Source organism: Canis lupus, chromosome 3 (genome assembly GCF_011100685.1).
Source record: "Canis lupus familiaris isolate Mischka breed German Shepherd chromosome 3, alternate assembly UU_Cfam_GSD_1.0, whole genome shotgun sequence".
Taxonomy (NCBI): Eukaryota; Metazoa; Chordata; class Mammalia; order Carnivora; family Canidae; genus Canis; species Canis lupus.
The window spans coordinates 29,863,549-29,890,223 of NC_049224.1; the positions used below are offsets into that span (position 1 = coordinate 29,863,549).

General features: G+C 37.3%; 1 protein-coding gene across 11 annotated transcripts in view; it reads right to left on the bottom strand.

Annotated features, from left to right (window-relative positions):
- AGGF1 (angiogenic factor with G-patch and FHA domains 1) overlaps positions 1 to 24,473 on the bottom strand; it is a 117,760-nt gene extending 93,287 nt beyond the window's left edge. For 10 of the 11 annotated variants that reach the window (XR_005356853.1, XR_005356852.1, XR_005356855.1 and 7 more), the window contains exons 1-11: positions 24,264 to 24,473; positions 21,662 to 21,764; positions 20,250 to 20,452; positions 19,711 to 19,875; positions 16,798 to 16,986; positions 11,892 to 12,222; positions 10,036 to 10,150; positions 9,024 to 9,075; positions 3,753 to 3,854; positions 2,702 to 2,867; positions 581 to 663 (exon numbers count right to left, since the gene is read on the bottom strand). Coding sequence is in view for 3 of the 11 variants with exons in the window: in XM_038532505.1 (XP_038388433.1) it covers positions 581 to 663; positions 2,702 to 2,867; positions 3,753 to 3,854; positions 9,024 to 9,075; positions 10,036 to 10,150; positions 11,892 to 12,222; positions 16,798 to 16,986; positions 19,711 to 19,875; positions 20,250 to 20,452; positions 21,662 to 21,764; positions 24,264 to 24,473 (1,719 nt within the window). In the remaining 8 variants the exon portion in view is untranslated. The remainder of the gene's footprint in view (positions 1 to 580; positions 664 to 2,701; positions 2,868 to 3,752; positions 3,855 to 9,023; positions 9,076 to 10,035; positions 10,151 to 11,891; positions 12,223 to 16,797; positions 16,987 to 19,710; positions 19,876 to 20,249; positions 20,453 to 21,661; positions 21,765 to 24,263) is intronic. The other variant, XM_038532507.1, reaches the window with a different exon arrangement.
- Positions 24,474 to 26,675: the final 2,202 nt, after the last annotated feature.

Below are 26,675 nucleotides of genomic sequence, written 5' to 3' on the forward strand. Positions count from 1 at the left end.
ATGAAGTTTTAAATTTATATTTATGATCCATTTTGAGTTCATTTTTATACATGTTACAAGGTATAGATCAAAGTTCTTTTGTTTGTTTTTGCATATGGCTGTCCAAATGTTCCAGCATTCTTTGTTGGAAAAGGCCATCCTTTCTCCACCAAATTGCCTCTACATCTTTGTTGAAAGCCATATACATATTACCCCTCCCTTACATCTATGTATTTATCTGTGCAATCTATTTCTCAACTCATTATTTTGTTCTCCTGACTTATTCATCTTTATGCCAATACTATACTGTCTTAATGTGGTTTATAAGTTTTGTCTTCCAAAAATGTTCTTCAATGGTACCATTTTAATCCACGTTTTTTAAAAACCAGAAATGACTATTTGAATATTGGGTATTATTATTTTTCTATTCCAGCCTCAACAGTTATTGAGGTAAATAGTAACCAACTAACAAAAATTACATAAATCTCAAAATCATTCTGAATAACTTTTTTATATATCAAATGGACTATACAGATTTAAGACATTTTTACTCAAAACCAGAGGCACAATTAACACATGTAACAATATTTAACACTCTTACCTGCAAACCATATTTTACTCGTATTTTCTTTAATTCTTTTCTCCTTTCCAACTCTTTTTCCTCCTTACTTAGTGCTGGACCAACTAAGGAAAAAGTGAGTTTGTTTAAAAAAAAATAAAAACACTAAGTCTGGACAGATATTATATAGAATACTATAATTTAATAATAATAAATTAATACTATTCCATCTGCATATTAACTAAAAGTCCAAATAAACATTACTATAAAAGAATCTTTGGTTGTGGTTACGTCTTTTTTTTTAAGATTTTATTTATTCATTCATGACAGAGAGAGAGAGAGAGAGAGAGAGAGGGAGGTAGAGACGCAGGCAGAGGGAGAAGCAGGCTCCATGCTGGGAGCCCGACATGGGACATGGGACTCGATCCCGGGACCCCAGGATCCCGCCCCAAGCCGAAGGCAGGTGCCAAACCATTGAGACACCCAGGTATCCCCATTGTCCTTTCAATATTCTGGTAACTAAATCTACTTGGAAAGTAAACCAAAACCTGAAGATAATAGGAATGTTACTGTATAGATAACAAAAGAACACTGAACATCTTAATTTTCTGATATATTATAGCAGAATTTCAAACGCAGAAATATCGCTAATTTTCCAAAGGAATACAGGCATATAAAGATCACTGAATCCAAGATTCACATTACTTTGTAATGTGCCATACTCATTTTCATAATCTAGTATGAGAAAACAAAAAATATAAAATGAACACGTATAGTCGGTATTTGAGGGGAAAATTTGATGTGAAAAAAATTACTTCTTACTGGTGCAAAGTATCTATTTAAAATTTAAAAGCCTCTAAAATAAAATAAAATAAAATAAAATAAAATTTAAAAGCCTTTGATGAGTGGATTTAAGCAAGATAGCAACCTCTTACGGTGTTATTATAGAAAATAATGGCAAAAAAAAAAAAAAAAAAGAAAAGAATGGCATATATACAGATGATACATCAATGAAACTATCAGGTAAGGGGTGCCTGGGTGGCTCAGTCAGTTGTGTCTGCCTTCAGCTCAGGTCATGATCCCAGGGTCCTGTGATCAAATTCCACACCCGACTCCCTGCTCAGAAGGGAGTCTGCTTCTCCCTCTCTCTCTACCCTTCTCCCCTGCTTGTGTTCTCTCTCTCAAATAAATAAATAAAAATCTTGAAGAAGAAAAGAAGAAAAAACTGTAAGAAGGAAAGCAAACATATTGGGGCACCTGGATGGCATCTGCCTTCAGCTCAGGTCATAATCCCAGGGTCCTGGGATCAAGACCCACATTAGACTCCCTGTTCAGCGAGGAGTCTGCTTCTCCCTCTTCTGCCCACCCACTGCTCAGGCTCGCTCGCTCACTCGCTCTCAAATAAGTAAAATCATAAAAAAGAAAGAAAGAAAGAGGGCCTACATGGCTCAGTCGGTTAAGTGTCTGCCTTCAGCTCAGGTGGTGATCCCAGGTTCCTGGGATAGGGTCCTGTGCCAGGCTCCCTACTCAGCGAGGAACCTCCCTCTCCTTCCTGAGTTTGCTCTCTCTCACTGTCTGTCTCTCCCTCTCAAATAAATAACATCTTAAAAAAAAAAAAAGGAAGAAAGATAACAAACATATCAACCAATAACTTTTAACACCCTGGCCTATTATTTTCTACACTATTATGTGACAGAGTTTAACTATGGATGACTTTTTCATATCCATAAATAGAAGTCAAAAGAAAACCAATCTTTACTATAATGATGTCACAATTACCCTTTTGAAGGACACTTAGTTATCACAGCAGTGCTGCTTTCAAAGCCTATTAAAATGTATTAGCAAAAATAGCTAATGATTACGAGTCAGAGAACAATCTAATACTATAATAGCACAACTAAATTATTACACAGAAAAATCAACTAAAACAATAATCTACTAGCTTAAAAAAAATGAACTAAAATCATCGACTAGCCTAGGATTCAAATTTCAAATATGTGTCATTTCTTAGTCTCACCTGATAATATTTACTGAAACATAAATATATCTCAATAGAGTATTATATTAATTAGATATGAAGCTGGTAGCTGATACTTTTTTAGAACACTCCAGTGAATTAAACAGAAAAGTTAGCATGCCTACATATAACAATGTTTCACATACCAAAACATTCATCTTTCTTATCAAGACGAAGGTGAGCTCGCACTTGTCCTGGTTCACAGCCATCACAGGTATCACTGCCAGGGTGGATGTGAAAAGACAGTACAGTCTCTCCAATTTTCACTTCATCACCATGCTCAAGTACATAAGGGTCACATTTAGTTTTAGGCTAAAGGAAAAAATTACAAAACAGAAATCCAAGAGAGTTACATAAGATTATTTTACATCTACCATAAGTAATGTCTGATTAAAATAAATACATATTTAGGATGGTTCTCAATGAGATAGACACACATATACACACACACAGCACACATTTCCACAACTTGAGGATGAAATAATGTTCAACCAGTGGAGAAGATACCTGAACTGAGCAACTTCTTTTATATTATCAAAACTCGCTAATCTCATCTCCATGCGTAATCCTAGAGAAATACCCAACCCAAACGTCAAACAATCTATTACCAAAATGAATAACCATTACAGTCAAAAAGATAAAGTGTTAAGGGGTTAAGTGCGTATTTCCCTTTTTTTCCTCCTTTTCTCTGATAATTCAGTTTTATTTCACTTTTTATTCTTACAGACTAAGGCCTCCCCCACTCCCTTCCATATATTTTCTTCCATGTATTATGTGCTAATAATAAGCACCTTGGTGTATGTTAGTGATACAAGTTAACTGGATAGAAAAAACCTCTGTCTTCAAGAAGTACTCAGTTTAGCAACATTTCCATTAAACAGATATTTTTAAAAATACAAAAAAAGAAGTGCCCTTAAAGTTACACTAACAATATTTACTCTGAATAGCTTTAAGATGCATTTATTTCTAAAACAAGGTATAGATACATAATTAGAAAATAAAACTCAAGAGTTAAGTATCCACTTACTATATACTTTTTTCAGCCCTTTCTGGGAATTCCTTTCCATGTAATACATTTGGGCTTAAATAGTAATCTGAATCAAATGATATGTATAACTATAGCCTTCAGGATTAAAAATTTCAGTTCATTTTTTAAAACTTATGTGTAAATAATTAATTTAATATATATACACTTACCTGAAGAATCTGTTTTCCATTAACAATTGTACCATTTTGACTACCTTGATCCACAAGGACATAACTTTGTAATTCATGGTCAAAATAAATTTCTGCATGAAACTTAAAAAAAAAAATTGAGGTAATTAAAAGTATAATACTTTTTATTTTTAAACCACAGATAACTTCTCTCTCATAGAATATGATAGACTTAAGTCTCTGATAAAAAAGATAAAATAGTAAAAATTGAATTAAGTAAGCTCTACACCCAATGTGGGGTTTGAACTCATGACACCTCAAGATCAACAGTTTAAGCTCTACCAACTTTAGCCAGCCAGGTACCCCCAAATTTTACTATTTTTAATATTTTTTTTTTTACTGAATACAAAAGTATTACAATGCCTCTGGTAGAAATGTGAAGGCTACAGAAGAAAAAGTCACCTATAATTCCACCCACTACTGCTTTTAATAATTTAGTGTCTCCTATTTTCTACTTTTATAATATAATTGAGATTATACTATATAAACAATTTGAAATTATTTTTTCAGCTAATAAAAGTATTGATCTTTATCATTTAAAATTCTTAATACAGAAAGTGATTTCAAACATTCAGGATGAACTTTTTTTTTAAACATTCTATTTTTTGGGATCCCTGGGTGGCGCAGCGGTTTGGCGCCTGCCTTTGGCCCAGGGCGTGATCCTGGAGACCCAGGATCGAATCCCACATCGGGCTCCCGGTGCATGGAGCCTGCTTCTCCCTCTGCCTGTGTCTCTGCCTCTCTCCCTCTCTCTCTCTGTGACTATCATAAATAAATAAAAAATAAAAAAATTAAAAAAAATAAAACATTCTATTTTTTAAAATAATCTCTATACTTAACATGAGGCTCAAACTCACAACCCCGAGATCAAGAGTCATGTGCTTTACTGACTGTGAGCCAGCCAGGTGCCCCCTCAGGGTGAACCTCTCAGAGCAGTTTTCCAGATTTTCAACACTCAGGACTAATCATTCCCTCCTTGCTCCACAGTACTTTGTTTACGTAACAATTACACTATACAAAGTTACTTCATCTGTGATAGTCGTTGTATGGCTCACAATTACTGCTTCTATTACATTTTTGCTTATTATTCAGTACATAATACAGAGCCTCACATATAATGGGCATATATACTCAGTACATGTCTATCTGATTGGATAAAGAACTGCAGACATGTAATTTACAATTTCATAATACACTGCTGTAGGAATGTAAAACTGCATACCTGCTTTAGAAGGGTATAGCAGTTCCTCAAAAGTTTAGAAAGAATTACCGTAGGACCCAACAATTCTACTTTTAGGTATATATTGAGAGTAATGAAAACATACACTCAAAAACTTGTATGTGAACGTTCATAACAGCATTATTCTTCGTAGCCGAAGAGTAGAAACAATTCAAATGACAACCGATCGATAAACAAAATGTAGTATATCCATATGCTGGTGTTATTATTTGACAATAAAAAGAAATGAATGAACCTTGAAGACATATTAGGTGAAAAAGCGAAGTAAAAACAAATACATTTTATGCGATTCCATTTCCATGACATGCAGAACAAGCAAATCCACAGAAGTAGAAAGGATACTGTGGTCACCTAGGGCTATGGAAGTTGAAAGGAAAAGGGGAGTGACTATTACTATGTTTCTTCTAACTGTGATGAATATGTTCTGAAATGGATTGTGATAATGGCTACACAATTCTAAATACACGAAAAACCTTTGAATTATACACTTTCTTTTTTTTTTTTTTGAATTATACACTTTCAATGCATAAATTGTATATGGGATGTGGACTATATCTCAATAAAGTTGTTCTTAAAATTTTTCATAAATAAACTTATTTTAAAGTGTTCCAAACACACAAAAGAATATACTGAACTGGTCTACCCATGACCCAGTGTTAGTAAATTTTGCTGTATTTGCCTCAGATATTTATTTATTTGATTTATTTATTTGACAGAGTTTAAACAGGTGAAGGGCAAAAGGAGAGGGAGAGAGAATCCCCAGCAAATTCCATGCTGAATGTGGAGTCCAACATGGGGCCCAACCTCAGGACCCTGAGATCATGACCTAAGCTGAAATCAAGAGTCAGACACTTAACCAACTGAGCCATCCAGGCTCCCTTGTGTCAAATATTTGAAAGAAAAATTATTCATGCATGTTTAATTCATGCTATCCATACCACACCCTTTTCAAAGGGTTGATATTTAATTATGATGCATCTCTTTATTACTTTCAGCCCATATGTATGCATCCATAAACAATTCACGTTTATTTTACTTGGTTTAGAACTTGACATAAATGGGAATTACAATATATGAATATTTTCTTGAGATGTAATTTATATACAGAAAATTCACAGGACTTAAATTTATAGTTTGATAAGTTCTGACAATCATGTGCTACTGTATGTATTTCTTTTATTTAGCTTCTTTGGCTTAATATTAATATTGTGAGGTATATCCAGTTGTGTACAGTTTTGCCATTCTACTGAATGGTAAATCCACTGTACAGATTCTTCTACATATTTTTCTTCTGATGAACATTCAGAAAACCAAAAAGACAACCTTTTTTTTTTTTTTAAGATTTTATTTGTTTATTCATGAGAGACAGAGAGAGGCAGAGACACAGGCACATGGAGAAGCAGGCTCTCCACAGATAGCCAGATGTAGGAGTCAATCCCAGGACCACAAACTGAGCCAAAGGTAGACACTCAACCACTGAGCCACCTTTTAAGATGTTTCTTTCAACATTCTTATACATTCAACCTTCTTGTAGACAATGCAAGGGTTCTTTGGGGGTATATTCTTAAGAATGAAAGTGCTAACTCATAGTATGTGCAAATCTTAAACTTTATTAGATAGTGTTGTATTGTTTTCCAAAGTGGTTGTACCAATTTATATTCCCAAAAGCAATCTATAAGAATTCTTGTTGCTCTATATAGCCTTAAACAACATTCGGTATTATCAGGATCTTCAGTTTTTGTAAGCATAACTTGTGTGAAATTAAATCTCATTATCGTGATTTTAATTGGCATTTCCCCAATTACTACAAAGACTGAAACCTTTCCTTATATTTATTAGCCACATGGATTTCCTCTTCTGTAAATTCTCTTTATGTTCTTTGTACATTTCTTTCAATTGGGTTCTTTAGAATAACAATATCAAAGCATTTTATTTAAATGAAACGATTTGTTTCAAGTCTTTTGACTTGAAACTTTATTCCATAGAACTGTTCTAAATTATGCTCTTAACAGTGATATTTAATAAATATGACAAATGAAAACTGACATCTTGACTTCATTTGTATTTCTTAAAATTTTTAGAAAGACTGAATGGTTTTCATATAGTAATGATATCCTCTGCATTGTGAATTATTTGTCCTTTGCTTACTTACCTCTCAGTGTCACAGTGAAGTCTGAAAAAATGAATTTGTATGAGATTTTAGAACTTAAAAGATATATATTTTGTCATATTTGTCTTACTGTCATAGTCTGCCTTTTTTTTTTATTAAGTAAACTCTACCTCCAACATGGAACTCAAACTCACATCAAGATTAAGGGTTCCATATTCTACTGACTGAGCCAGCAGGTGTCCCACATAGTTTTCCTTTTAAATTTGTTTAACATAACAAGAACTTTAAACTTAAATTATTCAAAATTATCTTGTCTTCTGTTATTTTTTTCCATTTTTTTTTAAACTTAGAAGGTATTTCCCTATCCAGGGATAGGAGATTTTATTTTCCCTTAATAGTAATATAAAGTATCTGGGATTTTTTTATTTAATTTTTTTCATCTACCTGAATATGTGATATATTATCAAACTGATATCACACAGTAACAAACCATTTACCCCAGCACTGAATACCTTAGTCTAAAAGAAAGATCAGTGGCAGCCCTGGTGGCTTTGCGGTTTGGCGCCACCTTCGGCCCAGGGCATGATCCTGGAGACCCAGGATCGAGTCCCACATCGGGCTCCCTGCATGGAGCCTGCTTCTCCCTCTGCCTGTGTGTCTCTGCCTCTCTCTCTCTCTATGTCTCTCATGAATAAATAAAATCTTAAAAAAAAAAAACAAAAAACAAAAGATCAAGCAGAAATGCCACCACAAAACTACCTATATTTTAGACGGAACTGCTATTTAAATAATAGCTGGGATCGGGGGGTGGGGGTGGCGAGACACCTGAGTGTTTCAGTCGGTTAAGCATCTGCCTTTGGCTCAGGTCATGATTCCAGGGTCCTGGGATGGAGCCCCATGTCTGGAAACATGCGCAGCAGGGAATCTCCTTCTTCTTCTCCCTCTATCCTTTTCCCCTGCTCATGTGTGCACTCTCTAGCTCTCTCTCAAACACATAAATAAAATCTTAATAAATAAATCACAGAGTGGATTTTCTTTGGAGGCAGAAGAATCAAAGGTCATAGTAAAGTAAAAAAGCAAGATAATTTGGTCCATTAGGATTATGAAAAGTTCCTCCCTTCTGAATGAGTTGAGACAAAGTAAAAATAAGTGGACTTTCAAACTATAATGGAAAACAAATTTCATCCCCAAAAGACAAAAATCACATAAAATATATACTTTAGATCCATATTAGTCTATTAAATAGAAACAAAATGTGGATGATGAAAGGTCAGAAAAAGAGAAAGATAGCCACTGAAAAGAGAGGTAGAAAAGTACAGAAAATACAGTAAAAAAAAGATAAATAGCAAGTATAAAGAATCTCAGTAGCAAAATCTTGTTTTCTACTGGTAACTAAAGTTGCAACTCTGTTCTTACGGTTTGTTTTAAAAACCCAAGTATTCTTTTCCCTGAAACCATTAGAGAAGCAATTAAGAAAAGCTATAAATGGAGATTCTTGGGTGGTGGACACATGGTTTTTGAGTTGTAAAATACTCTGGACTCAACAGTAACCATCTAATAAAATAGCCTGAACCCCGGTGTTGATTCATTTTTGAACTGCCACATCAAGCACATTTGTTTTACTCAATAAATATTTGTTAAATGGGTATTACTTTAATACTTAATCCACATTTCCATTCCTGCTCCAGACTGTTAAAAATTAAATATCATTTCGTTTACTCAAATTTTGATAAAGAATTATTCTCCCAAGCAATGGAATAAACAAATCTGAATTGTTTTCATTTCCTTACTACCTGGACTATTAAACTTTGTAATAAATGAAAAAGTCCCTAAGCTTTCTGTTATAATATGAGTTTATAAAATCCTATCTAGGGTGTTATATTTGAGGAATCAAAGATCTTACCTTACTAACACCAACTTCAGGGATTCGGAGAGTATGCTCCATATCTTTTTCTCTGCAGAGTTAAGTAAATTGTCTTTAATAATTTTTGAACCATATATAGATTAAGCACTCACAGTTAACACAGAAATGATATTAAGATTTTGTCATTGTTTTAAAAGATAATGTTAAAATGCAAGTCCCTCTATCACCCTAAGTCGTTTCCTTAATCCTACTCTAAATGTCCTGTTTGAAAGAAGTCCCAGGATTACTTTTAATTTTGTATACATTTACTCGAGGTTAATAATAAACATCCAAGGGTGCCTGGGTAACTCAGGCAGTTAAGAGTCCAACTCTTGGTTTCCATGATCTCAGGGTCATGAGATTAAGCCCTGAGTCAGGCTCCACACTCAATAAAGAGTCTGCTTGAGATTCTCTCCCTCTGCCCCTCCCCCTACTCATATGCTGTCTCTCTCTCTCTAAATAAAAACCTTTATTAAAAAAAATAACATTAAACATCCAGTGAGATAGCATATCCTTTGTACTAACATCTATCATTTATTCCAGATCTGTTGACTACATTCCCACTTCCATTACTACATGTAAAAGGACCATACTATTCTCCAAGAATTTAAAGCTAAGATATTAAATAGAATATGATTTAAGGATAAATTTTCTTTCCCATTGGGAAGTAATGAAATTATCCTACTCATGATTAAAACCTACCTTTCTACCAAGCTGGTTATGAGTTACAAAGGGGTAAAAGAAACAGAGGATGGGGATTAAATACTCGACAAACACTAGATTTAACTAATTTAAACCTTCAAAGGGCAATTCAAAAAGTAAGAAAATGACAAAATCTCTGTGACAAAGACAAGCCTCAACAATATTTTCTGAGTAGGAGAAAGAAGAACATGGATGTCATTCAGTGTCTGCCTATTCAACAAATATCATGCACATTTTATGATAACTGCTTGAAGAATATATAATCCACTGGAATAAGATAAATACACATAGTAATACTAAACATTTTTACCTTCCAATTGTAGCAGGGTTTACAGCTGTAATGATAAAGAGTGATCCTGTCTGCAACACTGGTGATCTAATAACAATTACTCTAATACATGGGGGCCAAATTTTTTCCTCATCTGCTAAAGAAAAAAACGGGTAAGTATTAATTCAAAAGCTACAGAAAAAATTTCTAGACAGGAATAAAAAGCATCCATAAAATAAAATGTATTGAGGGGTGCCTAGGTGGCTCAATCGGTTTAGCACTTGACTCTTGATTTCACCTCAGGTTGTGATGTTAGGTTTGTGAGATCAAGCCCTGCATAGGGCTCCACACTCAGCACGGAATCTGTTTGTCTCTCTTCCCCTGCTCCTCACCCATCTCCCACCGACTCTCATGCTCGCTCTCTTGCTCGCTCAAATAAAAGTCTTTAAAAAAAATTATGTATCAAAAATCTTAAATTCTTTTTGAAACAACCTTCTAAAATTCTGCTAGATGACATACATAATAAGTAAGGTTTTGGCACTTACCAATTTAGAGTGATCAAACTAAAGATATTCAGCATCTACAATTATATAATAATCAATTCTTTTTTAAGATGTTGGAATTTGAAAAGAATTCAAAGAATTTTTATATTAACTTAGAAAAACTGAGTCGCCCTTAAAAAAAAATGTGAGTGAAACGCATCACTGCATCAAGAACAAAATAAGCTCACTCAGGAGGATCCCTGGGTGGCTTAGCGGTTTGGTGCCTGCCTTTGGCCCAGGGCGCGATCCTGGAGTCCTGGGATCGAGTCCTGTGTCAGGATCCCGACATGGAGCCTGCTTCTTCCCCCTCCTGTGTCTCTGCCTCTCTCCCTCTCTCTCCCTTTCTGTGTCTATCATAAATAAATAAATACATAAATAAATACATAAATACATAAATAAATAAATAATAAATCTTTAAAAAAAATAAGCTCACTCATATAACCTAATATGAAAGTATGTCTTTATGACCTCAAGCTAAAAAAAATGTAAGATATGGAGCACCTGACCAGCATAGTCGGGTGAACATCCAACTCGGTTTCACCTCAGGTTGCAATCTCAGGGTTGGGATATCAAGCCCTGCATCAGGCTCGACAATCAGTGAAGAATCTGCTCCAGATTTTCTCTCTCCCTTCTCCTCTGCCCCTTCCCCTACTCTTTCTTTCTCTAAAATAAATATTTTTTAAAAAATATAAGATTTACCATAATATCTATGTAGCTGAATTCATGGACTACACTTTTTATTTCTTTTAAAGATTTTATTTATTTGAGAGAGAGAGCAAGCAAGGGCAAGGTAAGTGGTAGAGAGAGATGGAAGCTCCCCTCTAAGCAAGGAGCCTGATGCAGGGCTCTCCAGGATCATGACCTGAGCCAAAGGCAGATGCTTAACCAACTGAGCCACCCAAGCACCCTCAGACTACACTTTTTATTTATTTATTTTTTTTGTTTGTTTGTTTTTTTTTTTTAGACTACACTTTTTAAAGGCAATTTACTTTTTCACCTCAATTACAAAAGTGGACTACAAATATCTAATCTACGAAAATAGCCTTAATAGATACTTAAGAATGTATGTAACTTGTTTTTGTTCCATTGACTAGGCCAGGCCATTCAATGCAACAGAACTTTAAGATCCAAGTACTGTTTATTCAAATCCTTCCTTCTAAAAATAACCAGAGTGATACTGGTGACCACTTTGCTGGTACTTACATAATTTTCAACAATGTCATTAAAATAATCAGTTTAAAAGTCAGTTTATTTTTAGCAGATACATTATATAAGTAACATTTTAAACTCTGTTGCTCTTTTACAATGAACAGACTGGGTTATTTACAGAAAATTAAACAATAGTTATTTACTCACCTTCATCCTCAGAATCTTCCGCAGTTACATTGTCTTCACTGGTAATGTCTTCATCGAAACTGTCCTCCGTCTGAGAGTCTGTAATTTCACCTTCTTCTGGCTCACTATCAGTCTCCATGATTTTCTCATCTTTAAATGACGTTGAATTATAAATGCTTTCATTAAGAGAAGATTCTGTAGTCTTTCCACTAACTGAAACAGTAAATTTGGGGGGACTGTTTTTGTAATGAACGTCTATTTTAGCCTTCTTCTTCATATTTGCAAAATCTTCTCCCTCATTGCAGCTTATATGTTCAACACTGGATGCTTTTTGATCCTCTGAATTCAAATCCTGGAATGATAAAGATGTAGAGGGGGGAACAGGGGAAAATATCTTAAACATGACCATCTGCTAACATTTAATGCTAAATGTTTCAACGAATTAGTGAAGACATATATACAACATTATATATGAAATATCAATAGCTATTACCTATATCTCTTCTTCTGTTCCCTTTCTTGATGACATTACCATCCACTTATCACTCAAATCAAAAATCTTTTAGTTATGTTTGACATTCCCTTAACTACCACATGGAATCCGTCACCAAGTGATACAGACTATTTTTATAGTTTATCCCAATTCTCCTTATCTATTCCCTAACTGTCCCAGTACAGGCCCTTATCACATATTGCTTGGAACATGTGATAGCCTAGATCATTTCTGTCCAATGAAAATATAATGCAAGTCATATACATATACTCCAAAATTTCCTAGTAATCATTAAAAAGGTAAAAGTAGGGATCCCTGGGTGGCGCAGCGGTTTGGCGCCTGCCTTTGGCCCAGGGCGCGATCCTGGAGACCCGGGATCGAATCCCACATCAGGCTCCCAGTGCATGGAGCCTGCTTCTCCCTCTGTCTGTGTCTCTGCCTCTCTCTCTCTCTCTCTCTCTCTCTCTCTGTGACTATCATAAATAAATAAATAAATAAATAAATTAAAAAGGTAAAAGTAGGTGAAATTCATTTTATCTACCCAGTATTTATAAATTATCATGTATTATATACAAATAAGTTAATCACTCTAAAATTATTAATGAAATACTTTATGTGGATTTTCTATACTAAGTCTTCAAAATTGAGTTTACTAGTTTATACTTACAAAACACCATATTTAGGACAAGCCTCATTTCAAGTGCTCAAGAGCCATGTGTAACTAGTAGCTGGCTACCTTACTGGATAGTGAATGCCTAGAAAATATATTTATCCTAAATTTTTTTTTTAACTTTTAACCAATAATCAAGTCAAAACACATAAAATACAAAATCAGCTTTAATTACAACAGTGATTTAAAGATCCAGATGTGGAAAAAAAATAAAAAAATAAAGATCCAGATGTGGGGCACTTGGTGGCTCAGATGACTAAGCGTCTAACTCTTGGTTTTGGCTCAGGTCATGATCTCATTGATTGTGGGATCGCGCCCCAAAGTCTGGTCCACACTCAGCACACCCTTGGCCCTCCTCCAACTTGCACTTACATGTGAGTGCGCCTCTCTTAAAATAAAAAAAATAAATCTTTAAAAAAGAATAAAGATCCAGATGTACCTAATGTAGCAGACCTACAATTTCACTAAAATTTAGTACTTTGATAGAATTGGTCTGATTATACAACAGAAGGTATAGATGAATCAGTTACATCTCTTTTATTCTAAAACTCCAAATTAGGGGGCATAAGTCTTTTATTATTAATGATACATGTGTGCGGTGGCATATAGGACAAATAAATCTATTATTTTGAACTTAAAAGAATCAAGAGTTATTTTCCTTTTTCCTACGGTTTGTAACATACTCTGAATTTTCTTTCTACCTAAAGCAACACAATGAAGTGAATTAGTATGGTCTTGTCACTTTATAAAACATGAGAGCATCTTAAGCACATATTTTTAACAGCAGCATAAATTCAGTTTGGAGACCGGCTAAATACTCACAGTGTGATATATACACTCTCACCAATACAAACTCATCAAGGGCCAGAACAAGGACAATAAGCTGAAAAAATATGAGGAGCTTTAAAGTCCACTTGTGAATTACAGCTAAAAATTTCCCTATCTATATATTCTTTAAAAAAAAAAAAAAAAAAAAAGTGTGGGGGGAATACCTGGGTGGCTCAGTGGTTGAGCATCTGCCTTTGGCTCACATCGTGATCCTGGGGTCCTGGAATCAAGTTCCACATCAGGCTCCCCAAAGGGAGCCTGCTTCTCCTCTGCCTATCCTATGTCTCTGCCTCTCTATGTGTCTCTCATGAATAAATAGAAACTTAAAAAAAAAAGGCAGTTTCCAATCTCATATATTTTATTATAATTACTGATTATAAGACAACATATGTAGGCGGGGGGAGGGTAAAGGAGTGAAAATGCCAGAGGTGGTACTTAAAAACCATCTACCAGAATGTTAGATAAATATTAAGAGAGAAGAAAGGGGTTTATTTGTGGGCATTGAGGCATATATGCATATTTCAAGTTATTTACACCAATCTCTTTCCACATGTCTCCACTTGCAAAGACTGAGGTTCAAGAGTATCTTTAAAAAAAAAGATAAGGAAGTCTTAAATGGTCTCCCATTTCTTCACAGCTACCTTTTAGAATTTTGGGGAATTCTCAAAATTCCATCAGGATTTTTAAGTCCCTATCCTAGAGTTTGCATATTTTTGAAGAGGGATGGTAAAGATCAGCAGTCATGAGAACCTGGACTAAAATCTCACAAAACACTTTCAAATTTCATTCTCTAGTTTGTCAGAAAAAGTCATTTAAGGTCCCTATATGTTCTTTTCTATTGCTAGACAGTACTTTACAACCTATCCTTTCAAATAGTTCAACTACCAGAAACAGAAAGAAGTCATTAAAACAGAGGTCTCGAAAGCACACTGAAAAATCATTTTTAGTGTTTAATTACACTCTTTTCTATTCCAATGAAAATGAGAAATACAAACAAATCAAATACAGTAAATTCAGAAGAAACCTAATTCCATATGTGAACTTTAGTATTATACATTTTAAAAACTCTCTGACTAAGAGAAACACAGGACATGAAAATTTAAGAGTGAAGTATAAAGTACTTACAATTCACAAAATGCCAGTGTAACAAATAAGCGTCCTCTCCTGCATATAAACCACCAACCTTATCTGTTTAGGGACTACACATAAGAACAGCGGTAACATTTTTTTATATTTTCCTTCTTTATTTTTTTTAATTTTTTTTTTAATTTATTTATGATAGTCACAGAGAGAGAGAGAGAGAGAGAGAGGCAGAGACAAAGGCAGGCGCTAAACCGCTGTGCCACCCAGGGGACCCTATTTTCCTTCTTTAAATTTAACCCTATATCATAAGCATTTTTAAAATTCTCCCAAATCTTTATAAACTACCATTTTAAGGCCTAAAGAATGCTTTTTCGATTATATATACTATCCTTCTCTTAACCAATATCTTGTAGGCCATTTGAATTCTTAATCTTATTCTGTTCTTAAAAATATTGCTATAGGGACGCCTGGGTGGCTCAGTGGTTGAGTGTCTGCCTTTGGCTCAGGGCGTGATCCTGGAGACCTGGGATCGAGTCCCACATCGGGCTCCCTGCATGGAGCTGCTTCTCCCTCTGCCTGCATCTCTGCTTCTCTCTCTCTCTGTGTCTCTGATGAGTAAATAAATAAAATCTTTAAAAAAAAATTGCTATATAACTACACACGGGCATTTTTCTTTCTTTGGATTTTTTTAAGAGATTTTATTTATTTATTTTAGAGACAGGGCATGTATGCACACACAAGCAAGGGAAGGGGCAGAGGGAGAGGATCTCAAGTAGACTCCATGCTGAGTGCAGAGTCAACATGGGGCTCGATCTCACAACCCCAAGATCATGACCTGAGCTGAAATCAAGTTGGATGCTCAACTAAGCCACCAGATGCCCCTTTCCTTGGATTTTTAAAAAAATTACCTGAAATGAGATTTTTCAGTTAAAGAAGATGAACATGTTTACGATTATTGATACAAAGGGCCAATCTATTTTCCCGAAAGACACCAAGGGTAAGCAATGGGCTCTTGGTTTCAGATGGCGTTGTGATCTCAGGGTCATGGAATCAAGCCCTGCATCGGGCTTCCCGCTATGCAGGGAGTCTGTTTGAGGATTCACTCTTCTCCTTCTGCCTCTCCCCCTGCTCGCTCTCTCTAAAATAAATTAATAAATTATTAAAAGGCAGTGGGGGGGGACAATCTGGGTGGCTCAGGAGTTGAGTGTCTGCTTTTGGCTCAGGTTTGTGATCCTGGGATTGAATCCCACATTTGGTTCTCCACAAGGAGCCTGCTTTTCCCTCTGCCGATGTCTCTGCCTCTCTGTCTCATGAATAAATAAATAAAATCTTAAAAAAAAAAAAAAAAACACCAATTTCCACCTTTTTTTTTTTTTTTTGAGATTTTATTTATTTGATAGGGAGGGAGAGCACAAGCAGAGGGAGCAGCAAAAAGAGGGAAATAGAGAAGTAGGCTCCCCACAAAGCAAGAAGCCCGACGTGGGGCTTGACCCCAGGATCATGATCCAAGCCAAAGGCAGGTGTTTAACTGAGCCACCCAGGTACCCTGACATCAACGTATTGATTGAGGGTCTGACTGCTCTTCTTCCAAATTATGTAACACATGAGTATTTTATCTGCCCTAAAACTACCTCCTTCAAATGTTAAGAAACTCTTTCTACTTCTACTAAGAATTTGTGAAAAAGTCCATCTTTGCCACATCTGAACGTTCCTTGGTTGACAGGTTCTGGTATCTTAACTTAATGGGTATGTCTGAAATACAGCTACTCAATGATAATTTTTGGTTTCATCAAAAACTTTGACAAATTATGGTATCATTATTAGGTATATTTTTTAAATTATGAAGACATTACCTTTTCCTCGTTTGCTAAAGAAGAATCTGGATCCTTTCTTTTCTTCTTCAATTTTTTATCCTTACTTTGTTTTGTGCCACAAGTCTGATAAGGTTGCAAATCGACTCGAGAATGAAATTGGTATCGACCACTTTCCACATCACAGTAGTAATATATTCCAGTGGAAGGATCATAATATAGTTGATTTTCCTTTCAAAGTCAAGAAAAAAGTTAAGTTCCAGTCAGATATGATAAAATAAAATTTAAAAATAAATAGAAATGTCAAATATATTCAAAAATAGTAAATGTTTCTTTCTTTTAAGAACTCTATTTTCTGAAGATAATGAGTAAAGACAGAATGAAAAATGCTTCTAAGTTTCCAAAATACTTACCATTCAATATTTGCTCTAATTTTCCTAGTATAAAAAATGAATACATTCAAATATTAACTTGAATCTCATGAAAATGCCAATATTTTGCCATTTTCATACTTAAGAGAAACAGCAATTTCATATGGTTCAACTTGATACATTAATGAAAATGGTAACAGAATACCTTTTAGAAGTCATGAAAACTAAGGCATGCATCAGAAAAAGCTGACTATATAAAAGTAATTCCAGACTCATTATCCTTATGATTACACAATAATGATTTGGTAGTATAAACACCGCCCCCCCAAACTCTCCTCTCCATGTATAAAACAAATATTTGCCTTTTAGTGCTCATGACTAAAAGCCCTGAAGAAAAATTCAAAAATAAAATTAAGTTCATAAATACATTGTATATAAAGAAATTGATAAACAACTGCCTTCATTAATTCTACTCTAAGGGGATCCCTGGGTGGCTCAGCGGTTTGGTGCCTGCCTTTGGCCCAGGGCACGATCCTGGAGTCCCGGGATCGAGTCCCGCGTCAGGGCTCCCGGCATGGAGCCTGCTTCTCCCTCTGCCTGTGTCTCTGCCTCTCTCTCTCTCTCTCTGTGACTATCATAAAAAAATAAAAAATTAAAAAAAGATAATAATAATAATAATTCTACTCTAAGTAATGAAATAAGTGAAAGAACCATGCAAAAATGAATTTTAGCAAATTATGGATTAAAAACTAGAAAAAAGATATCTGCATTTATTTGATAATGGCCTATACTGTATAACCAAGATTTAATTCAACAGTCTTTATTTTTATTTACTTCATAAATCCATGCAGACCAGACCTGGAAAAGTTTTATGTTATACTAAGGTTAAGCAACTAAAACTGCCTGGAAAAGAGTATTTTTATGTTGATATTACTGGAATTTATTGTCTTGAATTCACTTTGCAGGTCTCTTACAAAAATATTTAGAATTCAATCTCTTCTATAACTAAAAAATTGAATGGAAGCTTTCTAATCTTTACTATTAGTGATACTAAAACTTTACAACTCAAACATGTTTAATCTCTTACCTCTTTCAGTCCAAAATACACTTTCAAAAATATAAGAAAATGATTAATTACAATAAAATGAAAACTAGTTAAATAAGGGCAAAACAATGAAGTACCTAATTTACTGAAACATATAATCAGCAAAATATAACTAACCATTTACAGAAAAAATGTCAGGAGGAAAGCTACAGAAAGGAAGGTAGGAGAATGATGAAGACTAACATCATACACTTGTATAAACTCTGTATTTTCCTCAAAACCAATTAATAATAGCTATTCTTTGTTTTGTTTTTAAAGATTTTATTTATTTATTCATCAGAGAGAGAGAGAGAGGGGCAGAGACACAGGCAGAGGGAGAAGCAGGCTCCACAAAGGGAGCCCGACGTGGGACTCAATCCCAGGTCTCCAGGATCACACCCTGGGCTGAAGGCAGCACTAAACCGCTGAGCCACCAGGGCTGCCCGCTAATCTCTTTGGTAACAGGAGTTTAAACATTAATTTTCTGGGTATTAATTAGCATTGTCAATTAGCATACTCCTGTGAAAGAAAGTCCTCTCCTTACAAGATATTTAGAGAGTATACCAAGTATAAACCAACAAGCTAATGAAATCCTTTCTCTAACTAAGGTATTTAGGATCATCATTATGTTCCCTAGATAAGTTAACAATAGTTTCAGGGACTGGAATGGTGAACATCTGCTTCACTTTTGGGTACTACATTCTGTAATTTCTGAGGACCAGATCACCTGCCTAGACCACTGAGGCTGAGGTATATAGGTATGTAAGTTCCATCATCATTGTCATCAAATCCTGAATGAAATCCAATTAAGTACCAAAAGTCAACAGTCATAACATTGGATTATATATAAATCAATAACTTTATTTTCTAGTTCTGTCCTAATCAGTGGTCCATTACATATCTTATTCCACACAAATTCCCTCGTTCTCACTGTTTTATTTTTGTTTTGTTTTTTTTTTTGTTTTTTTTAGTTCTCACTGTTAATATTTTTTAAAAGTGAAATGCTTAAAAGCCATAGAACTTTTAAACTAATAATAAACATACTATTGAGAACTCAAGAAAAAAGACTTTCTCTAGGGCTCAAATGGATTCCTAAGTACTTGAAACAATTTTTAAAAATTTCACATCAGGCCTAGAATTAACAGTGTCACTTCCTTACAAATTCTATGAAAAAACATTAGGTTCTTAAACACTTTACAACAATGCAGTTAACTGTCTGCTTTTATTAATAAATGCTCTAACATTTTTGTGTGTTACTTTACATATAAAAGGTTGATTTTTCTGAAGTACTAATCTAACAATCACAATTAACTTATTAAAAATTTAGAAGTGCAGCATCAAAAGCAATTTTATAACTCTCTACTCATGTCAAATAGCTTTGAATCAAATATAATTTTTCAATCCAGTTTCTTGCTTTTCTTACTTCAGCTTAGGGTTTAATACTTGGTATCAAGCAGCAAGTATACAACCATACAACATTAAACGGTCCAAGATACTTACAGAATCATAATAGAAACCAGTGCTGTGATCAAAATACAGTCCAGTGTTCTCATCATAACTAAATCCAGTCTGAGACACAGCAGCTTCTGCTGCAGCTCTCAAACTTTCAGCTAATGAAGAACCTTCTAAGGATGTATCTTCTGCTGCTAATACAGATGCTGACTCCTAGGTATGATACATTCATATCAAGTAAGTCAAAAACTTCATTTTATCACTTTAAAAGTTAAAAGAAGTAAAAACAATGAATAGACTGAAAGCATTTTAAATAATAAGACTTTAATTTTTGCAATGGAAAGAGATGGCTATCAATTACAGTTTGGTCCCCTTTAAAAAATAGTTACTAGAGTTTTAGTTAATTCAACTTTAACCCAGTTTGTTTTTTTTCTTAAACTGTAATATTCACTGCATCATTATACATAGAATGTTTATAATCTTTGTATATATCGTGATAGATTAAAGAAGAAGTCTATTTTTCTATATAACAACAACAAAAGACACGTTTTTGGGCATCAACAATTTCAGGTTAAGCATTTTATTACCTGGGAATTTGAGGCAAAATGGTCCTCTTCTGCACATTTAGCATGTTCTGTTATATCAGTACCAGTGTAAGCATCATTATCTATTTGTGACTGGTCTTCAGAGTTTAAAGTAGAAGCTTTGATATCCTGATCTTGCTGAACTGAGAGTTCAGTCACTTTATTTGGAAGACTAACATCCTTATAGTATGTCTGATAATAATAATCTGGAGCAAAAACAATTAGGGGATATCATATTAGAAAAATATATATGAAGAGGAGTTAATTCCCAACCACCAACACTGAACATAATACAGGACACGATGCAAACATATGGTATTTTTAAACTGTATACAATTTAACAGATTAAATGGACCGTGCAGATAAATCAGCAGAAGTATCTATCTTTGATTCTAATGTCACCTTCAATACCCTAGCTGTCAAACTAAAAAGTTTTTTAAAAGGTGGATTTGGGGGACACCTGGGTGACTTAGTTGGTTAAGTGTCTGCTTTCGGCTCAGGTCATAATCTCAGGGTCCTGAGATCAAGCCCCAAGTTGGGCTCCCTGCTCAGTGGGGAGTCTGCTTCTCCCTCTGCCTGCCGCAGTCCCTGCTTGTGCTCGCTCTCTTTGACAAATAAAATATTTTAAAAAGTAAATAAAAATAAAAAAGGTAGATTTGGATTTCCCCTAGCAAAAACAAAAAAAGAAAACAGGTGAATAGGTTGTGTGCTATCAATAAAAGAGTAACTCTTAACTTCTAATCATATACCATACTGTTGCATATGGAATGGAGTGGAAATGGAATGACAAATGGAAATAAAGATCAAGAGCTGATTTTTCTGTCAAATTTCTCTCATGATGCTGGCTTTAAAAAAATCATACAAATATGTAACGTTAATACTATTGCTGTGTTTAACAAATTAGTTAAATCACATACTAAATATAAGAAGGCAAAACTTAACGTAAAGATCATTTCCTGTGATCCCTATTTATTAGAACCCAGTTGCTCAATTACTTTGCCTCACAAGGCTACTGATGAGGTCATGGTTGTGAGCTCATCACTCCCGTAAGAGCCTAAGACACCGGCACTGAATGCAATGCTAAGTGGAACGCATCAACCAGAAAACACAGATGCCTGGTTACAAGGAAGGCAGATTCAAGTAGACGATTCACAGCATGGCAAACATTACTCAGTTATGTGCCACTGAAAACACATGAGCAATATAATATATTTACAGAATGACATTTCTGTCTTCCCACCAGAAGAGCATAGAGATTATCTGAAAATACCAAATCATATGAGAAGTCAACATTACAGTTCTCAGCTTTATCTACATGTATGTCTATTTTAAGTTTAAAGTAAATTTACATTCACATCATCTCAACATGATGTGAACGTAATAGCAGTAAGGTATCTTCGCTATAAGCTGAATACCTGAGATTGACCAAGGAGGGTGGTTCTCTGTTTGTACTTCTACATCAGACTTCTTACTGTCTTCATTTCTCCCACAATGGAGTATTTTACTGAGCTCCTCTACCTAAAAGAAAACAAAGCTTTAGAAAAATATATCATATAGCTATCTAATAATATACACACCGTTCTCCTGAAATTATGACATTTTTCTTGGAGAAGTTTTAGAGAAGCACAAAAGGTGCTAGTTTCCTTTTCAGAAAAAATAAAAACACTATAATTAACTTTCTTTCATCTTTCATATTTGCAGAGGGAAATGTTTCTATTTTTATACTCTTGCTAAACCTCAAAATATTCCTTCCAAAAATCAGATGAACTAAAATAGGGCTCTGTGAACAGGATCCCTTATTTCTAACAGTAAGAATGTTTTTATACTAAAATTTTAATCAGCAGTTCTTCCTAAAGAATTAGTTTAAAAACCATTAATACCCATTCACCAGATTAAATTATCTAGCATCATTCAGTGTCCTCCACCTAGAATTAATTATTCACTTAAATATATTAATATTCACTTGTATGTTTTAATGCACTCTTTTTTCTTTAAACAGCAGATAGCAGTCTTATGACTAAACAACTGCAGCAGAAGGGAAGATAGGTCACTGTCTCAGAGGGGCATCTGTCCTCCCTGGGCCTCACTGAATGCCAGGGCCAGAGCAACACTGTGAAAACGCCCATAGCAGATGAGGAGCAATCCCATAAACACACACTTCACATTCAGAAAGAATCTCCGTGTGAGACGTCTACGATAGGCATGAAATTAACTAAAAAACAAGCTTTTAAATACTTAATGACACACAAAGCTTAAAAGGAGAAAGGTGATAAGACTGATTATACACACATTATCTAGCACGTCATTAGTTATCAGATCCTATTAGCACCACTGCTGGAACTAGAGTGAAGCAAGCAAGGCATCCAGAGCAGAAAATTTATTTATTCATTTTTTAAAGATTTTATTTATTTATTCATGAGACACAACACAGAGAGAGGCAGAGACATAGGCAGAGGGAGAAGCAGGCTCCTCGAGGGGAGCCTGATGTGGACCCTGGGGTCATGACCTGAGCTCAAGGCAGACTCTCAACCACTGAGCTACCCGGGTGCCCCAGAGCACAAAATTTAAAGAGGACTCATTCTCAGCTCCATACAAGTACAGAGTCTGTACCAGAGAACGAGTACCCCTTACATTTTTTGCCCTGAGTTACTGACTGCCCTGCTCCAGTCCTGGCTCTAGCTACTACCACTATTACTATAAACTTGATAATTTATTTAGTATCTGCTACATGCTTGGCTCCAAACTCAGTACTCTGGATAACCTCTCGTTAATTCTTCCAAACATGTTGCAGAATAGAGGCCCTAATCACTATTTTACATGAGAAACCCAAAGAGACAAAGTAATCTGCCCAAGGTTCAGAGTCTGAAACCTATACTACATTTTTCCATCGGCTCACCTTCAATTCTCAAGCCGACTTTACCACTTCAGATAAAACATTATTTAGTAATTTGAGATGACAGTTAACCAACCTCTACCCACCATCAGGAGAAGCTCACTAAGAGGGTAAAGAAGAGTCATTACTGTCACCAGTAGAGTCAAAGCTTTTTGTGCATTTCAATTTCCCATTAGACTACTATCAAATTCACACTAACAAAATGCTGGCTCTTCGAGGGCTAACAAAAATGTTCTTTTTTTAGATCTTGAGATTAAAAATTGAGAATCATAAAAGGGCTTTTTAAAAGGAATCTTACAGGAATCTTTTGCTCCCCTTCCGTCATGATAGTTTAACCCTCCGTGCGGTCTCCAGGGCAGTTCTCACGCATTTCTCTGCAAGAGCTCACAGTGTCTTCCGAAACGCCACATTAACAAGCTATCCAACAGACACCCTTCACTGCATCTCAGCAGTTATTTTCATAGATCGTTTGATAACCAGAAATAACAAAGGCTACCACTGTTTTAGCGCACAGTCTTCATGTGCAAATTTTAGCAAATATACCAACTATTACAATGGACTAGACAACAGTTTGCCACTAATAATTACATAGACACAACTTGTTGGGAGAGTGTAACTGTCCAACAAACGAAGCTGGAAAAATATATTATGTTCCTGGTTAGTGTCTCTAACAAAGACAATTCTGGCCTCCCAGTTTTCAGCAGAAAACTCAAGCTGGTGAACGCCCAGAAAAACCACCTCTGACACATGCACAGCGCTCAACAGTTTGTAAAACCAGACTGCTCGTTCGTGCCTAATCTGATTTAACCTCCGCGCGCGCGCGCGGTGCTAACATTGTCATTTTACGGCCAACTGAGGTTCTGGCTTCAAGTCCAGAGCTTTGACACACTCCAAAGGGATGGAGAAAAAAATAATATCCATGTTCCTAGAGCCACGGGAACGTCACCAGCGAGAGTGAAAACTAAGGTGACTCGGGTCGCGCCCCGCGGCAGCTCCTGCACTCCCCAAACCCAGGGCCCGGCCTCGGGCTGGCTGCAGAGGCACCTGCATCTCCTTGCAGGGCTCTCCAGAGCGGCTCGGGGCCCGCCCGGGAGCCCGCCCGGGAGCCCGCCGGCGCCGCGCACCTGGCTGCGGAGCTCCTGGTTGCTGCTCTCCGCGCTCTGGTACAGCCGCTCCGTGTGATGCAGCAGCTTCTCGATCTCCCGCACCTGCCGCTTGCAGCTCCGCAGCTCGCCTTCCAACTTCTCCACCTTCCGCCTCAGCTGGGCCAGCTCGGGCTCCGGGGACGGCGGGGACGGCGGGGACCGCGGCGACGGCGGGGCCTCGGAGGCCATGGGCCCGGCGCGGGCGGGGGCGCGGGCGGGGGCGGGGCCGGGGGCGCTCACTCGGAGCCGGCCGCCGGCGGGGCCTCAGGCCGCGAGAGCGCGCGGACGCGGAGGGTGGTCCTCGGGCCGGCCGGGCCGCAGCGGCCGCTGGCCATGACGCCTGGCGCTCCCCGCCCGCAGCGAGCGAGGGAAGAGGATGGGCGCAGCGCACCCCGCCAGATGCGGAAACGCGGAGATTTCCTGTCGGTACCTTCCCCCGGCGACCGACAGAGCTGGGGAAACGCCGCAGAAATGGTCGGCGCCGGGCAGCTGGGGCCAGACGCACTCGGAGGACCCCGGGCTGAGCCGGAAGCGGGCGCGCGGGCGGTGGGCGGGGCCGAGCCTGGAGGAAGCTACGGGTCCTGCGAAGGGCCCTGCGGCGCACGCGCGGCCTCCACCTGGGCGGGGCGCCTGCGCCCTGGAGTCCTTTCCGAAGCGGCTGCAAAGCGCTGCGGACACCTGGGGGGTCGCTGCCTCTGGTCCCAGGTTTTTAACACTTGCCGACGTCGGGGAGCGCGAGTTTCCTCCTCCTCTAAGGTCCTTCCAGCTGCACTAAGAATCGAATTCGCATGAGACAGGCTAATAAGAAAAATTTAATTAAAAAAAAAAAAAAGAATTTAATTTAATAGGCATAGATATGAGGAAATCCACATAGACATGAAAATGTAGATAGGTACGATGAGCTCCGCGGGAGTAAAAACGAGGGAGGAGTCAGACTTCAGATGGGGGTGCACTTGCACGGAGCCTAGATGAGCGGTTAGGTGTTTGCCCCACCGCACAGATAAAACTCCTCTCTGTCAGTAAGCCTTATTCGGGAAGACCCCAGTTTGGATTATTCTGTGCGGTTAATGGAGGACAAAGGTGGCCCCGCGGGCTCCTGCCTGCCCGGCACCGGCGAGCAGGAAGCTTCCGCGCTCCGTGCACACCGTCCACTTGGCAGCTCTTCATTCTGCAGCACTTTTCAGGTGTCAACGCAAACTCCAAAAATAATTTGTCAGGGTTTACAGAGATAACGCTCGGCCAGGGCACAACATAGTTCTCTGAGGCTCTGCTTACTTAATCACTTCTGCTGATGCTGTGAACGTAGGCCCCCCGCAAACGCAAGCAGATTCAGTATGTCTGAGTTGCAGGAAGGAGCATCCCTGGTAGGAAAATAAGCATCTAAATTCTGTGAAAACGGGGGAGAAAAATGCTCTGGTTCACCGGATCTATTTGGTGTTTCACCCGTGTGAAACTGACCTTGTGGAGGTGAGAAAATTAAGGCCATTCAAGGCCATTCCACTTTAAGCGTTAGCACAAGTACAGCCATCCCAGGACCCTGTGCATAAGAGCTGAAATTTACATTACTTCAGTTACAGGAAAAAAAAAAAAAAAAAAAAAACAGTTTACAGCTTAAAGTCCTAAAAAGCCCCATATTAGAATGAGAACGGAGCCCAAGCCAGTGGGGGGGGAAGCCCCATATCAGAATGAGAACAGAGCTCAATGCCCTTGAAAGCCCCATATCAGAATGTCAACAGAACTTGAGCGATTCCTCCCCCCCCACCCCTTCTGGAGGTCCCCTAGACCAGCCCATAAAACTTAGCTGAAACCCACCTCGGGGTCCAAGTCCCTGCTGCTCCGCTGGGTCGGGTGCACTTGGACCCAAGCTCGAGCTTGTAAATAAACCCTCGTGTGTTTGCATGGGAGTCCGCTCCTTGGTGGTTTCTTGGATTCGCAATCTTGGGCACAACAGCCTTTGTTCACCGGCCTTTAACTGATGAGGGCCCTCCTGAAACATCCTTCCTTCAGCAAGGTGGATCAGAACCATGGTCTGAGCCCAGAGTGCTGTGCCTGAGGCCTACGGAGGTCAGCACCCACCTCTTGCCAGTCCTTTCCCAGGGTCCCTCACAGTGCCTGTCGCATAGCAGGTATCCTTAAAATGTTTGCTGAACACGGCCAAACAAAAGCAACAAAATAAAGGTATGTGGTCAAGCCCCATGTTGGGTGTAGAGATTACTAAAAAATAAAATAAAAAGACTTTTCCAAAGCCCCACTCAATGATTTCTGTTTATATCCCGACACCCACCCTTGCTACAAGTGTGGCTGGCAATTGTGTGTGTATGTGTGTCTTTCTAAACTGCACACATAAAAAATAAAAAACTGCACACATTATTCCCAATAGTAAGAGGTTCT